The sequence below is a fragment of the Onychostruthus taczanowskii genome, unplaced genomic scaffold (genome assembly GCF_017590055.1).
Source record: "Onychostruthus taczanowskii isolate IOZ18803 unplaced genomic scaffold, ASM1759005v1 scaffold61, whole genome shotgun sequence".
Lineage (NCBI taxonomy): Eukaryota > Metazoa > Chordata > Aves > Passeriformes > Passeridae > Onychostruthus > Onychostruthus taczanowskii.
The window spans coordinates 3878391-3894046 of NW_024503790.1; the positions used below are offsets into that span (position 1 = coordinate 3878391).

The 15656-nt window shown below is 49.2% G+C and overlaps 1 protein-coding gene across 3 annotated transcripts in view; it reads right to left on the bottom strand.

Annotated features, from left to right (window-relative positions):
* The window catches only part of PRDM16 (PR/SET domain 16), a 302077-nt gene that overhangs the window by 39697 nt on the left and 246724 nt on the right, over window positions 1-15656 (bottom strand). For all 3 annotated transcript variants that reach the window (XM_041419759.1, XM_041419760.1, XM_041419758.1), the window contains exons 4-5: window positions 10354-10488; window positions 1621-1723 (exon numbers count right to left, since the gene is read on the bottom strand). In XM_041419759.1, coding sequence (XP_041275693.1) covers window positions 1621-1723; window positions 10354-10488 — 238 coding nt within the window. The remainder of the gene's footprint in view (window positions 1-1620; window positions 1724-10353; window positions 10489-15656) is intronic.

The window sequence follows — 15656 nt, forward strand, 5'->3', positions numbered from 1 at the left end:
CTGTGGTTACGTGTGCCTATCTGAAGTTCCATCAGAAACACTCAGGACAAAGCAGGAATGTAACAGAAAAATAAATCAGTGCCTAATAGCTTTCAGAGAAACCAAGGGGAACACAATTATGTGGCATCTACATGCTAATCTACCAGACTCGAATCTCAAAGGAGTTCAAGTGCCCTACTCAAAATTCCTGCAGTGATAAGGGGTCTGCTGTGTTTGGCTGGGGTTGGGAGGAAAGATTTTTATGATAATTATCTTTGTGTGGAACAATTTTGCATTTTCTCTCCTGTTAATTCCAAAGTGAGCTGGGGGTGCGAGGCAGCAGGAAGATAGCCCTGCTGAAAGTAAAAAGTATTAAGGAGTCAAATATTTAATGTTGGCCTGGCATAATTTGACAGCAATTATGCAGCAAAAGCACTAGACGTTACCAGGAAGATCCAGATAAATGTTCCATAATGACAGAGATGGAAAACAAGGAGCACTTTTTGCTTGTTCACATAAAAGCCTGTTAGAAACCGAAATGCAGAACAGCGGTGAGTTTTCATTCAGATTTCTCCTTGACATCAAAAAAAAAAAAAAAAAAAAAAAAGTGCAGAAATTATTCATCTCTGCGTGTTGGTCTTGAGAAAATCATTAGCTTTTGTGGGGGGAGAGCAGTGGAAAAATAGTCCCAAACTTGATATGAGTGAGGCAGCAAATACAACAATTCACCCTCAGCCCTTCAGCAAATGAACTTCCAGCAGCACAAATCCTCAAATTATCCCATTTTCCAGAAATAATGGAAACTGATTGTGCAGGATTTTACCACAAATTTACATCAGAAGTTATACTTATGTACAGCTAAAAGAAAATAAATGTATTGTGGGATACCCAGAGAGAACACTAATTTCATAATTATGAATTAGTTAATTCATAAATTAATTTTACAGAGCATTATTTCCAACTACTAGTTTAAAAACTCTAGGTAAAAAATGCTGGCAAATGAGAATTTACCAGTATCTATAGAAATTATTGATAGAGTATTTATAGAAATAAATCATGGAATAATGATGTTGGGCACATCCTTCCCAGTTTTCCTCAGAGATCACTTCCTTGCACAGCGTTTGTAATGTCAGAGTCTTGGATGAATGTGGGAAAAAAACATCCTAAGAGAGAAAAAACAGTGCTGGGAGCACTCTTGGATTTCCAGAACACTCCATGTGTGTGTCCTGCTACCTGCTCACAGCTGCTGCAGAGAAAGATGAGGTGTCTTTATCCCAGCAATAATAATTTTAGTGACGACTCTTCCACCCCCTTTTCCAGATTCCCTAAATCTGTGCAGGCTGGATTTTACCAAGATGGATGTTTCCCATCCTTGGGATGGTTTGGCCATTTTTATTACACCCAAAGGCATGGGGTGGCCCTGGGGATGGAAAAGGCACCTCTGGTCATACCCAAACCCACAAATAGAAGGAAATGAGGCTGATAAAAACTCAGTGGTGTGAGCCTCTCTCACCAGGAAAAAAGTGAAAATGAGCACAAAATGCAGACAGAGACAGAAGGGGCAGCTCCTGGCTCAGGTTTTGTCAGGTTTTGCCCCAGCCCTGCCCTGGCTGAGGAGCAGAAGCTGCTGGGGAGCCTTACCTTCCATGCTGGGTGCCATGTTCCCCAGGGAATAACCTCCTTCCTTCAGACACACCAGCAGCTCTTCTCCCGGCTCAATCTCTTTAATGACTTTATAATAGACCTGGGAATCACAAACAGAACAGACAGGGTAAATATGCAAAGGCTTGTGGTTTATGTCTTAACCAAGAATTCAAATTACTTTCGTTAATAGGGGAGGCTGTGCCTCGATTTGGGATAATTGCTGCTCAGAGCTCGTTTTCCTGCCTTTATTTGACTCTTTGGGTGTCAGAGTTTCACAGGGTTTGGACAATAAAAAAATATTTTGGGCAACAAAATTACAACAAATTATCTCTCCCTCAAATTACAACAAATCTTCCCTTTTTCTTCCTGTCCTCCTATGAGCTCAGTGTGTTTGTCACAGCGAAGGGAAGGTTAAACTGATGGAATTGTCACATTTAAACCTCTGCTGTCTGAGGCAGAATGGGCCTCATGGTTACAGCTGAATTATCATCTCCACAGAATGATTTTACTGATAATTCTCCCCAACAGCCTAGACTTGACCCCTAAACACAGACATGAACCACTCCAGGTGAGAAGTTTCCCACATTCTGAGCTCAAATAAAATAAAATAAAATAGAATAAAACAAAACAAACCAGCCTAGACCTGACCCCTAAGCACGGACATGACCCACTCCAGGTGAGCAGTTTGCCCACATTCTGACCTAAAATAAAATAAAATAAAATAAAATACAGAGGGATGGAGCTGCACAAAGGTCCGCCGAGACCTGACCCCTAAACACAGACACAAACCACTCCAGGGGAGCAGTTTGCCCACATTCTGAGCTGTCTGAGCACAGACCTGGACCTTCCACAATGTCCTGAGCACAGCTCTGTTCACCTCCTGGACCTTTGTCACTGCACCAGGAGAAAACCCCAAAACAGAAACAGGACCCAGAGAGGGGCAGAGCCCACTGACCTCATCTTCACTGTTCCAGCCCAAACCCCACAGACAGCAGAGCAGGGGGTTCTGTCACAGCTGGGTCCCACCTGCCTCATTCCCTCCCCTGCACCTGCTCCAGGAGCTCTTTTTTCTTTTATCCCGAGGAGGTTCAGTGTCCTCCAGATGTTTCCCAAATTTTTGGAGTACACTGGACCCTGTCTGAACACAATACCCTGAGAATTCACCTGGTAACTGTTTTTATCTTCCAGATTTTCTTAGCACTGTGTTTAACAGCAATCCAAGAAATTCTTTTTCAGGGTAAAATCCGTATTTCACCCAGAACAATTCCCGAAATTTGCTGCCACTCTGCCTCTGCCAGCCTGTGTTTATGGGGAAGGAACACAACAACTCCTAAATTCCCGCCTGGCTTGCATTAATCGTGTCACCACCTTGCATTTCTCTTCCCAGAGTCCTTTCCCTCCCTCCCTGGCACGGAACACGAGGCTTTGGCAGATCCCGACCCCGGCCCGGCAGGAGCAGTGCCTGCCCGGGATGCTCCCAAAATTGTCCTCCCGGTGCCGGAGCTGCGGCTGTGGGGAGGTGTGATGGCAGGGACAGGGACGCGATTCCAGGGACAGGAGGCTGCAGGGACAGGCGACATCACCCCCAGAGCTGCACGGACAGGGGACATCGCCCCCAGGGATGCAGCGACACGGGACACTGCTCCAAGAGCTGCGGACAAAGGGGACATCGCTCCCAGAGCTGCAAGGACAGGGGACATCAGGGGACAACCCTCCCAGAATGTCAGGGGCACAGGACATTGCTCCAAGAGTTTCAGGGTCACGGGACATCCCTCCCAGAATTTCAGGGACACGGGGCATCGCTCCCAGAGCCACCCCGCGGTGCGGCGGGGACCCACGGTCGCCGCTCAGAACTTTCCCTCCACACCGAGGTCAGGACGCTCCCGACCGATCAGCCCGCGTTCCACCGAGCACCAGGACGGCCCGCGGTCCGCCCCGGTCCCGCTCTGGCTCCCGGTCCCCGCACTGGTTCCCGGACCCTGAAGTAGTTCCCTGTTCCCGCACCGGTTCCCGGTCCCGCACTGGTTTCGTAGGAGCGCCACGGGCTCCACGAGCGGAGCCGCTCCCCATCCCGCGGGATAATTACGATCCCCATCCCTCGGTATAATTAACTCGCCCCGCCGCCCCTGCCGCTGCCCGGCGCCTCCCGATCCCGCTCCGGAGGAGCGAGGGCTCCCAGCAGCCGTACCGGGGCTCTCCCCTCTCCCCGGGATGCACCGAGGAAAAGTTGCCGGTGGGGCGCTCCCGCAGCTGCCGGGACCGGGAGCAGGATGGGGCCAGGACCGGGATTGGGATCGGGATCGAGACTGGGATGGGGATAAGGACTGGGATAGGGATGGAGACGGGATTGGGATCGGGATCGCGATCGGGATCGAGATTGGGATGGGGATAAGGACTGGGATAGGGATCGGGCCAGGACCGGGATTGGGATGGGGATAAGGACTGGGATAGGGATGGAGCCAGGACCGGGATTGGGATCGGGATTGGGATGGGGATTGGGATCGGGATGGGGATCGAGATTGGGATGGGGTTTTGGATGGGGATTTGGATCGGGATGGGGATCAGGATCGGGATGGGGATCGGGATGGGGATTTGGATCGGGATGGGGATCAGGATCGGGATGGGGATCGGGGCCCGGAGCCGGCCCCTGCCCGCCCCAGCAGGTGGCACACGCCGCCCGCCGCCGCCGCGGGGACCCGCCGGTCGCTCGGAGCCGGTGCCGGGCAGTGCGAAAGGAGCGGGCCAGGCCGGGCCGGGCCGGGCCGGGCCGGGCCGGGTTCCCCTGACCTGCTGGCTCCTGTCCCGCGGCCGCTGCGCTCCTCCGGTGCCGGCGGCGGGGCCGATCGGGGGGAGGGCAGGGAAGGGAAGAGGAGGGAACGGGAGGGGAGGGAAGGGAAGGGAAGGGAAGGGAAGGGAAGAAGGGCAGCCGGGCCGTGTCTGTGCAGCGGCTCCAAGCCGGGGCAGACGGAGTCACAGCCGACCCCATGAACGGGGGGCTGCGGGACGGCTCTTACCGCGAGCTCCGGTACCGAGCGCTGTGACACGGCCTTTACCGGGGGTATAGCCCTTACCGAGCACCCGGGACAGCCTTTACCGGGAGCTCCGGTACAGCCCTAACCGAGTGCTGTGACACAGCTCTTACCGGGCGTACAGCCCTTACAGAGCACTCGGTACAGCCCTAACCGGGAGCTCCGGTACAGCCCTAACCGAGTGCTGTGACACAGCTCTTACCGGGCGTACAGCCCTTACAGAGCACTCGGTACAGCCCTAACCGGGAGCTCCGGTACAGCCCTAACCGAGTGCTGTGACACAGCTCTTACCGGGGGTACAGCCCTTACCGAGCACTAGGTACAGCCTTAACCGGGAGCTCCGGTACAGCCCTAACCGAGTGCTGTGACCCACCTCTTACCGGGCGTACAGCCCTTACAGAGCACTCGGTACAGCCCTAACCGGGAGCTCCGGTACAGCCCTAACCGAGTGCTGTGACCCACCTCTTACCGGGCGTACAGCCCTTACAGAGCACTCGGTACAGCCCTAACCGGGAGCTCCGGTACAGCCCTAACCGAGTGCTGTGACCCACCTCTTACCGGGCGTACAGCCCTTACAGAGCACTCGGTACAGCCCTAACCGGGAGCTCCGGTACAGCCCTAACCGAGTGCTGTGACCCACCTCTTACCGGGCGTACAGCCCTTACAGAGCACTCGGTACAGCCCTAACCGGGAGCTCCGGTACAGCCCTAACCGAGTGCTGTGACCCACCTCTTACCGGGCGTACAGCCCTTACAGAGCACTCGGTACAGCCCTAACCGGGAGCTCCGGTACAGCCCTAACCGAGTGCTGTGACACAGCTCTTACCGGGGGTACAGCCCTTACCGAGCACTAGGTACAGCCCTAACCGGGAGCTCCGGTACAGCCCTAACCGAGTGCTGTGACACAGCTCTTACCGGGGGTACAGCCCTTACAGAGCACTCGGTACAGCCCTAACCGGGAGCTCCCGTGCATCCCTAACCAAGCACCCGGTACAGCCCTAACCGAGTGCTCTGACACGGCCCTTACCGAGGGTACAGCCCTTACCGAGCATCCCGTAGAGCCCTGACAGAGTGGTCTGACACAGCCTTTACCGGGTGTACAGCCCTTACCGAGCACTAGGTACAGCCCTAACCGGGAGCTCCGGTACAGCCCTAACCGAGTGCTGTGACACAGCTCTTACCGGGGGTACAGCCCTTACAGAGCACTCGGTAGAGCCCTAACCGGGAGCTCCCGTGCATCCCTAACTGAGCACCCGGTACAGCCTTTACCGGGAGCTCCGGTACAGCCCTAACCGAGTGCTCTGATACGGCCTTACCGAGGGTACAGCCCTTACAGAGCATCCCGTAGAGCCCTGACCGAGTGTTCTGATACAGCCTTTACCGGGGGTACAGCCCTTACCGAGCACCCGGCACAGCCCTAACCGAGTGCTCTGACACGGCCCTTACCGGGAATACATCCCTCACCGAGCACCCGGTACAGCCCTAACCGAGTGCTCTGACACGGCCCTTACCGGGAATACAGCCCTTACCGAGCATCCCGTAGAGCCCTGACCGTGTGTTCTGACACAGCCTTTACCGGGGGTACATCCCTCACCGAGCACTCGGTACAGCCCTTTTCGGGAGCTCCGGTGCATCCCGGTCCTCTCCTCGCCGGCCGGTTGCTGGCCCTGCCTCCCTCCCTCCCTGCCGGGCTCAGCACAGCCGACACCTCCCCAAATACCGAACTCACCCAAATATCGGTGCCTGAGCTCTGGACTCACCTGAGCTCTGCCCGGGCAGCTCTCCCTGGGAATTTCAAAGCAGGGATGGTCACAAACACAAAGATTTGGGATGGGAAATGAAATCCCACTGCTGATAAAATACCCCAGACTGCCCGGACACCTATCCCTGTGCTGCCAGGATCCCTGCTGTAATCCCACCCCTGTTTTCCACGCTTTGCAAACAGTTCTCCCAGGGCAGGCACACCTCATCCAGCTGGGAGTCCCAAAACGGGACCTGGTGCTGTGGGCAGGATCTGGGATCTCCCTGGACCTGCTCAGCTCCAAAATCCCAGGTGGAAACTCCGAGCAGCACCAGGCTGACACAGGACACACACCTGGGCACAGGGGAGAACAGTGCTGAGACCCCTGCTCCAACCAGCCCGGGGAGTTCATTTCTGGGGATTCCACTGCAAAATAAAAATGATCTAAAATTTTCCTTTTAGACATAAAAGGAAAAATTTTCTCATTAGCTTTTTCATTTGCACTTCACTTTTTTTCTACAAAAAAAAGCTTTTCACTCCCTGCTTGTTCTACAAAAAAAGCTTTTCCCAGGACCGAACCACACTGAACTTAAGAGGAAAAGTTCCTGAAAAAACCCCAAGAGGCAGCCTAGGAGTGAACCCAGAGCTCAGGACTGACTTGGAAACACAGGAGTTGGGATGGGCCAAGCTAAGAGAAAAAATAAGATAAAATAAGATCAAATAAGAGAAATAAAATAAAAGTTTAAAAAATAAAATAAAATAATATTTAAAAAATAAAGTAATATTTAAAAATTAAAATAAAATAAAATAAAATAAAATAAAATAAAATAAAATAAAATAAAATAAAAAAATAGCTATTAACAGAAGTGCAGTTGGCAACCTAAACCAGCACTAAAACAACAGCTGTGGTCTAAAAGGTCCATCAAGTTCAGAGATAGTCACAAATTTTATAGGGGAAAAATCCTTCAGAATGCCCCTGACGAGGGCTGACACTGCCCTGGTCTCACCCTTTAGCTCCTTTTCCTCTCCTGTTTGTTCTCAGAATAAAGTAGCTCCTTGTATTTCAAACATCTCCTGAAGTCCTTCCAGAAAAGAGGACAGGCTCCTTTAATGATCAGAGAAAAGTTGGATTCTGCTGGAGTCACATTAATTTCATCAAACATTTCATGATGGTAATTAACTTCATCTTTCAGTCACGGTACTGATGGTCTGGGCTCATCAAAGCCTTTTTTATTTGTCATGCACTGGAAAAGCTCAGATTTAATAATCCAGCAGAAGATTTACACTCACAAATCAATTCTGTTTGTTTATAGAAAAGTTCCACACTTGATCATTTTGTGTTTCCCACCACAGCACGGGCAGCTCTCCAAATTACCAGCTTTGTTTGACACTAAATAGTTAACAGGATAAGTAGGGTTTGGTGGTACTGAGAGTACTCCTTTTCTTAATTTTTGTCAAAATTATTCTGGGTACAGGGTGTTGAAGAAAGAAAAAATAAAAGGAAAGAAAAAAAAACCCAAACAAAAAAATCTCCAAAACACAACACCCCCCAAAAACAAACCAACAACCAAAACAAACAAAAAAACCAAATAAACAAACAAGCAAAAAGGGAAAGTAGAAATAACCCAGAGGAATCCTGTTCCAGCCTGGGTTGATACAGGGATCTGCTGTGGATGTGAACTTGGGGCAGCAGGAATCAGGTTCTGGCTGTCTAATTTTGCTGCTAAAACAGAATAATTTGGTACAATCACTGAAATATCGACCCTGCAGAACCACAACAACCACACTCTGGGGTTTGTCTCACTCAGAGCCCAGCACCACCTCACCTTTCCACAGAAAAAAACCAAGAGTTCTGGAGCCTGGGAATGAGGTTTAACATTCCCAGAGTCACGGCAAGGGATGGAGATGGAGCACAGTGAGAGGGAAAAGTCCATCCCAGAATTACTTCATTAATTAGGGCCCTTCCTAAGAGACAGCCCCATTTTCCTGCTGCAGGGATTTTTATTTATCTAATTTTATTTAATTTTTATTGCACTCCAGGGGGAAAAGAGCATCAAAAGGGGAGAAAGCAACTGCTGTGTTCACCTAAAATCAAAAACCCACCCACAAACACATCAGAGCAGCAGAGGGGCTCAAAAACTGAAAAACCAGCCTGAAAAAAAGGTTCTTTGTGTCCTTGTCTCATCAATAATTCACTCCACGGGCAGCCCAGTGAGGATCTGTCCCTCCTGCTCCTCAGACCTGTCTGTGTGTCCAGCTCTGGACAGGGAAAATTTGGCCTTGGGAATGTCCAGCCAGGACAGGGCTGCACATTTTGCTTTTCTTCCCGTGTTTTCCTCCTTTGGAATTGCCTCCTCTTTGTTTCTGCTCAGCCACATTGCTGCTGATTTCCTCTTTTTAAGGCTTGTGATGTATTGGGAATCCTGACTGGAGTTACCAAACCTCTATAAAATGCACCCAAAATCTCTGCATTGCACACACACCTCACACTGGCTGATTAAACACAGACCTGATTTTTTTTTCTATCTCCTCTTACTCCTTTTCTCCCCCAATATCTGCACCCCAACTAAAAGCAGCAGCTGCCACCCTGATTATTATCAATAGATAGTAATTACATTCATGGCCAGCTCATGGCCACGAATATAATTACTATATATTACAAATATGTTATGTAGATTCTGTTTAACATTTCAGACTCTTGAACTGCTCAAGTATTTTCCTTTTTGAGGCAGGAGCAGCAACAGCAAAAAATAAAACATTTCCCTTTTAGTAAAAGATGTCATTTATCTACCATTTTTCCAGTCCTCCTTCAGAATCACAATTTTCTCAAACAATCAAGGATCTTCTTTTCAAATACCTCTCCAGCACGAATAAATATAAAGAAAACTGGCTAATGCTATTCTACATGTGAAAATTTGCTTTGTAATTGAAAAAATGTGAATGAAAGGTCACAATTAACCTCTTTCTAACTAGAGAAAAAAAACACATTTAAAATATATTTTAATCTGTTAATGGGGGTGAGAGTGGGATATAATTGAGTGGTCCAGATCATGCTCTCAGTTACTTCACCAAGAATCCAGGAAAATTCTCTGTGCATTCCTGGGACTGTTCCCGAGTTACAGGACTAAAGAAGAACAGAAGGGTCCTGAGTGGAGGCTGGATCCTGAGCCAGGGACAGGATCACAAGTCAGGGAGAAGATCTTGACTCAGGGACTGTATCACGAGTCAGGGGCTGGATCCTGAGTCAGGGACTGGATCCTGAATCAGGGAGAGGATCACAAATCAGGGAGAGGATCCTGAGTCAGGGACGGGATCCTGAGTCAGGGCCTGGATCCTAAATTAGGGACAGGATGCTGAGCCAGGGTCTGTTGAGTCAGGGAGAGGATCTTGACTCAGGGACAGGATCTGGAGTCAGGGACTGCATCCTAAATTAGGGACAGGATGCTGAGCCAGAGTCTGGATCAAAAGTCAGGGACTGGATCACAAGTCAGGGAGAGGCTCCTGAGTCAGGGACTGGATCACAAATCAGGGCCTGGATCCTGAGTCAGGAAAATGATCCTGAGTGAGGGACTGGATCATGAATCAGGGACTGGATCCTGAATCAGGGACTGGATCAAGAATCAGGGACTGGGTCCTGAATCAGGGACTGGATCAAGAATCAGGGACTGGGTCCTGAATCAGGGACTGGATCACAAGTCAGGGTCTGGATCTTGAGTCAGGAACTGGATCCTGAGTCAGGGACTGGATCACAAGTCAGGGACAGGACCCTGAGCCAGGGACTGGATCCTGAGTGAGGGACTGGCCCACAAACCTGGAGGTTTTAGCTCATCCCCGGGCTGATCCATCCCTCGCTCTCCTCCCGGGATGCTGCCCCTGCCCAGCAGCCCTGGCCGAGCCCCCAGCCCGTGCTGGCTGCGAGGGCAGCCCAGCAGCCCCAGGAGCCCAGCAGCCCCGGGGTTACCTGCTCGTTGATGTGGCACACAGCCAGGTTCTGCTCGTCGCAGGAGCAGCACGCTCGGATGTACTTCAGCCAGTTCCCAGCCCCGCCCTGGCCGGCGTCTCCGCAGAACTTCTCAGTGCCCAGGGCATCGGGAATCTGCGGGAGAACCGACAGGAGAGGGGTCAGCTGGGCACACATGGCAGCTACGGAGGGGAGAGAGGCAGGAAAAGGGTTTGCAGGGCACAGCTCCAAACAAGAAATAGAAAGGAGAAAGGTAGGGGATGGATATAATTGATAAAGAGATTTATGACAAGAATAAAATCAGCTCTCAGTCACTATCTGAAGGTGCTGGCTGGCAGAACCTCCAAGGACACTGCTCAGAGTGGTCTGTGAGTAAAAGGTTCAGGAGTACAAATATTCTGGAAAACACAGTTCTGGTACCACAGCTCGAGTCATCAAAGCAGGGAACTCCTCCAAACTGCACTAATTTTTATGACAAGGTCTTTAACTGCTCATTCTTCACATCATCTGTTTCATCCTTTCATGCAGGATCATTTTTAATTACAAACCTTTCAATAAACTCTCAAACCAGGTCACAGAGCTGCGAGGTTCTATTTTAAAAATCACTTTACCCAATGCGCTACTTTCATTTATCTGAGTACAGCCTGAGAAATTCACAGGCCACAGCGTTGTGGCTGAAGGTGAGATACAATTTGGCTGCTGTGAAAAAGAGGAATCCTTCAAAATAAAACCCCTCACATGTTTAAAGTCCAGGTGTGGGAAAAAAAAGAAAAAAAAAAAGTTAATTGAGGGGTTGCAGTCCAAGGAAAGTCTCTTGTTTGCAAAGAGAGATTTTTCCTCTCAAGACAGTGGAGTTTGGTGGGAGAACCAGAGGAGATGCTCAGCATTCCAGAACAACATTTGGGATGATCCAGTTTGGAATCCACTCATAAAAGCACATTTTAAAAATGACACAGCACACCCTGAAAATAAGGAGAAGCCCTCTGAGTCCCAGCATAGCAAGGCTCTGCTCTGCTCCTAAGTGGGCCTCCCTGCTCCAAAAACTCCTTTTTCCCTGAGATTCACATTTCCCTCTACCCCAACCAGCCCCTGTGTCAGTGCAAATTACTTCAGTCATCAAAAGCTCTTAACATGCTTTTACTAGCAATTAATTCTCTCAGAATCTCGTGGGATACGATTATACTTTCCCATCTATTCCAAGACACAGTTAAAAAAAAAAAGAAAAAAGAAAGGGAAATCAAAGGAGAGGAAAAATTAAAGCCCAGCAATGACAGCAACAAGTTGAGCTTAAGGCTGGGATGAGAAAGCTCAGGGGGACAGGTCCAGTTCAGGCTCTGGCTCCCAGCTCTGGACTCCTGGGAGATCCAAGACCTGCCAGAAGCACCAGGACTGCTCCCAGCTCCCTGCACTGGTCCCAGCAGACATTTCCTGGTCTTATCCCCACCACTAACCTTTCCTTCTCCAGCTCCTTGGCTGAAAAGGGATGAGGGAAAATCCCACCATTAGTGCTGGGCTTCTTCCTTCCTAATCAGAGCGTGCACTGGGAGTCACTGAAATGCTGCACTGGGGCAGATCTGGTGGGAGAAAAAACCTGGCTGTGCTCAGTTTCTTCATCCTCCCCAGCCTGGGAACACACAGGGTCATTCACTCATCCCTAGCTAGATCCTGGAACTTTCTGGACACCCTTGGTCATCTACTGGCAGCACCAAAGGTGTGAGGTGGGCATTGTTGGCACAGGAAGCCCATTCTGTGTTGTTTGGAAGTCTTAATTAAAAGAAAAAAAAAAGAGAAACCAACCAACCAACCAAAAAAACAACAATAAAACCTGTTCTTAACGTGGCTGAATCAATATTGAGTTTACTCAAGCCAAAATATCAGTAATTTCTGTTTTATCTCAGGGAACTCCAGGGACAGTGAGCTGCCTAATGCTGGTGAAAAAAAGAGCTTCTCTTGGATTTTTTGACCCCGAACTGCCCAAGCAGCCCAGCCAAGCCAGCCCCTCAAGTGGAGACACACCCAGACACCAAGTGACAGCAGCTTCCAGGGAAACTGTTTGGAAAACCAAATGAAACAAATCATTGATGCTCAGCTGGTCTGAAGCCACTGAAGAGTTTGGGCAGAGTTTGTAGTGGTTTGAGGAACCAGCAGCCCACAAACTTCCCAGTGCCAGCAACTAGTGACATCCAGTGGCCCTGGGCACACAAGATGGCAAATCCAGGACACACAAATAAGATCATTTAATTTCACAGCTGTGTCTTACAGATGGTCTCTTTCCTCTTCCAGGATTTTTTGAGAGGACACTTAGGGCCATTGAGCGGCTCAGGATGGAAGGGTCCTTAAGGATCATTTAATTCCAACTCCCTGGACAGAGAGCTTGGAGAATGTGGAAGAGGTTTTACAGGGTCTTCTGTGAGCCAGAGACAAGGTTGATAAGAGGATCCATATTTACCCCTGAAAGAATTTTCTACCAAGGTTGTTGACATAAAAAACAAGAAAGAAAAAGGATAAATAAGAGAAACCTGCAGCTGTCTATTCTAGGTTCCAGAAAGAAAGAAGGATGAATAAGAAAAACCTGCAACTGTCTATTCCAATCAGCACTTTTTTTCTCTTTTCTGACCAATGAATAAAGTGTAAACTTAGGAGGTTTTTAAGAAAGTATAAAAAGCATGCATGGTAGAATAAAAAAGGTTTTGAAGCTTTCAGAAAATGGAGTGTGTTGTTTTGTGTTGTCTCCATCTCAGCTATGACAGGAGAAAGCCCAAAATTCAGCTCAAATTCGTTTTGCAGGGTCCTGCTCACCAGCTGTGCCTCAGGAGGAGGTTCTGCCGTAGCTCGAAATCACCTGAAACTCTGTGGTTTTATCTGCGTGGGGCTTTAAAACCCAAGCTGGGGGCGTGAAATCTGACAGATCAAAACGAGAGAGAAAGAGGTGCTGTGAGAGCCTGAGAACCTGAGCTGCTGTTCTCACACACCCTCACTGCCCTCCACAAACAGAGCCTGGCACCACGGCCCCAAGCCCAAAACAGGGACAGCACCCAGCCACCCCTCATCCCCCTGCTGGCACCCACCAGGACCCTCTGAAAACGGAATAAATGGGGGGATCAGCAGGTTTAGAGTGCTGCAGGACCAGCTCCAGAGGCAGGGCAGCCCCTGGCACCACAGCCCCAAGGCCAAAACGGGGACAGCACCCAGGCACCCCTCGTCTGATGTCAGCCTTTACCTGCCCAGGAAAACAAGTGTGGATTTGGGATTAAAGCTGCTGCTGAGTCCTGGATAGGGAGGGACTTAGTTCTGGTTTTAATTGTGAATAAAGACATTTAATAGAGCTGGAGATCCCTGTTGGGGTAAGAGCATCCCCGGGTGGGTGGCTGTGGGGAGCTGAGCCTTCCAGGAGTGGGGTGAATCCCTCTGCTGACACCCACCAGGATCCTCTGAAAATGGAATAAATGGGGGGATCAGCAGGTTTAGAGTGCTGCAGGACCAGTCCCAGAGGCAGGGCAGCCCCTGGGCCAGATCAGCCCTCTGTGGCAAACACCTCTAATTAAAGATCAGGTTCACACGCTCGCTGATGGTCGCTATCAAAGTTATTTCACAGCTTAAAAGTACCCAGGAGCACTGCAGCAGTCACCCAGCACTGTCTGCAGTATCTGTTCTTTCTTCTGTCAAATGTTCACACACACAGAATAATATTTTAAGTATCTCTTCCCCCCCACCACCTCCAACCTGAGAAAACTCCGGAAAAAACAAACTGAAACCTTTTACCACATCTTCTTCCAGTTCAGACCAGAAGGAAATCAGAAATTTCCTCTGGCGAAATTCTGCAAACCAACTGTTTACAAGTCTTTGTCAGTAAGTAAAAAAAAAAAAACAAATTAAAAAGAATAATAATAATAAAAAAATTCCAGTTTGAAAATGCTTCTGGGATGCTCATGAAGGGTTGGTTTCTCTGTGTTCTTTTGAAGAACCAAGAGATACCCTGTTCTCAAGGACAGGTGGAGAAGGAAAACAGAGGCAAAAAGTTTTGGGAATGGGCAAACTGAAGATCCCAGATGGAAGCACAGAGGGATTCACCCCACTCCTGGAAGGCTCAGCTCCCCACAGCCACCCACCTGGGGATGCTCTTACCCCAACAGACATCTCCAGCTCTATTAAATCTGTTTATTCACAGTTAAAACCAGAACTAAGTCCTTCTCTATGTAAGACTCAGCAGCAGCTTTAATCTCAAATCCACACTTGTTTTCCTGGGCAGGTAAAGGCTGACATCAGATATTTAGCACCAACAGCAAAAAAAAAAACAAAAAAACCCAAAAAAACCCCCAAAAAAACAAACAAAAAAAACCAAAAACCCCAGAGATGCCACAGGAGGAAAAAACCCATCAGAAAATGCAGTGTAATTATTAGCAGGACTCTGATTTGGTGGAGCTGACATGGAATTTCTGCCTGTGCTCTCTGCTCAGGCTGGCTCTGTATCAGTGCAGATGTCTCTCCTGAGAGTAATTTGGCTTAGACATTAAAAGAAGTTGTCAGAGGGAAAGGAGAGGTGAAAAAAGGTGGGAAGAGACTGGAGAGGAGAAAACAAAATAAAATCAGTTTATAATTAGTAATTGGTACTGGTTTTGCAAGTCTATAACCATCATGTGCTGCTATTCCAGTCAGTTTTGGGAAACGCATTTCACCTCCTTGATCCTTTTGGCTCTGAGGCCCAGCAACCCTGCCCCATGGAGCTGCAGGAACAAGATTTGTCCCTTTTTATTTGTCCCCATGTTAAACCCCAGCAGTCTGGGACAGCCCCTGCCCTGGAGATGTGCTGGAACAGCAGACTTTCATCTGGCCTGCAGCCTGCAGACACGCTCAGAAAGTTAATTATTGTGAGAGCACTTCCTCTGGCCGCTCTTCCATTTCATCCCTCCCACCCCATCATGGATTTCTCCCCTCTTCTTTTTTCATCACTGAACACGCCAAAACTTCAGTTCATCTTTTCTCCTTCTGCTGCAGATGGTGAGTTCAGTCTTTATTTATTAACCCACGGCACCTCCCAGCACTTTCGTCTTCAAATCCAACAGCTCATCTAAGAATTCCCAATTCCCCTTCCCCTCCCTGCCAGTAACAGTGCCATGATTTTGTCTCGTGGAGTTGTTCGCTGGGTTTCACAGAGCTCTCCTTGCTCTGAAGTCTCCCAGCCTCCTCCTCTCCAGTCTGTCCCCTCCAAAGAAATTCACCTTCATGTTCCCTGGGATTACAGGGCTTTGACTGGCCCTCTGCAGAGACACGGATTTGGGACACAGAGCCAGAGCTCCGGCTGT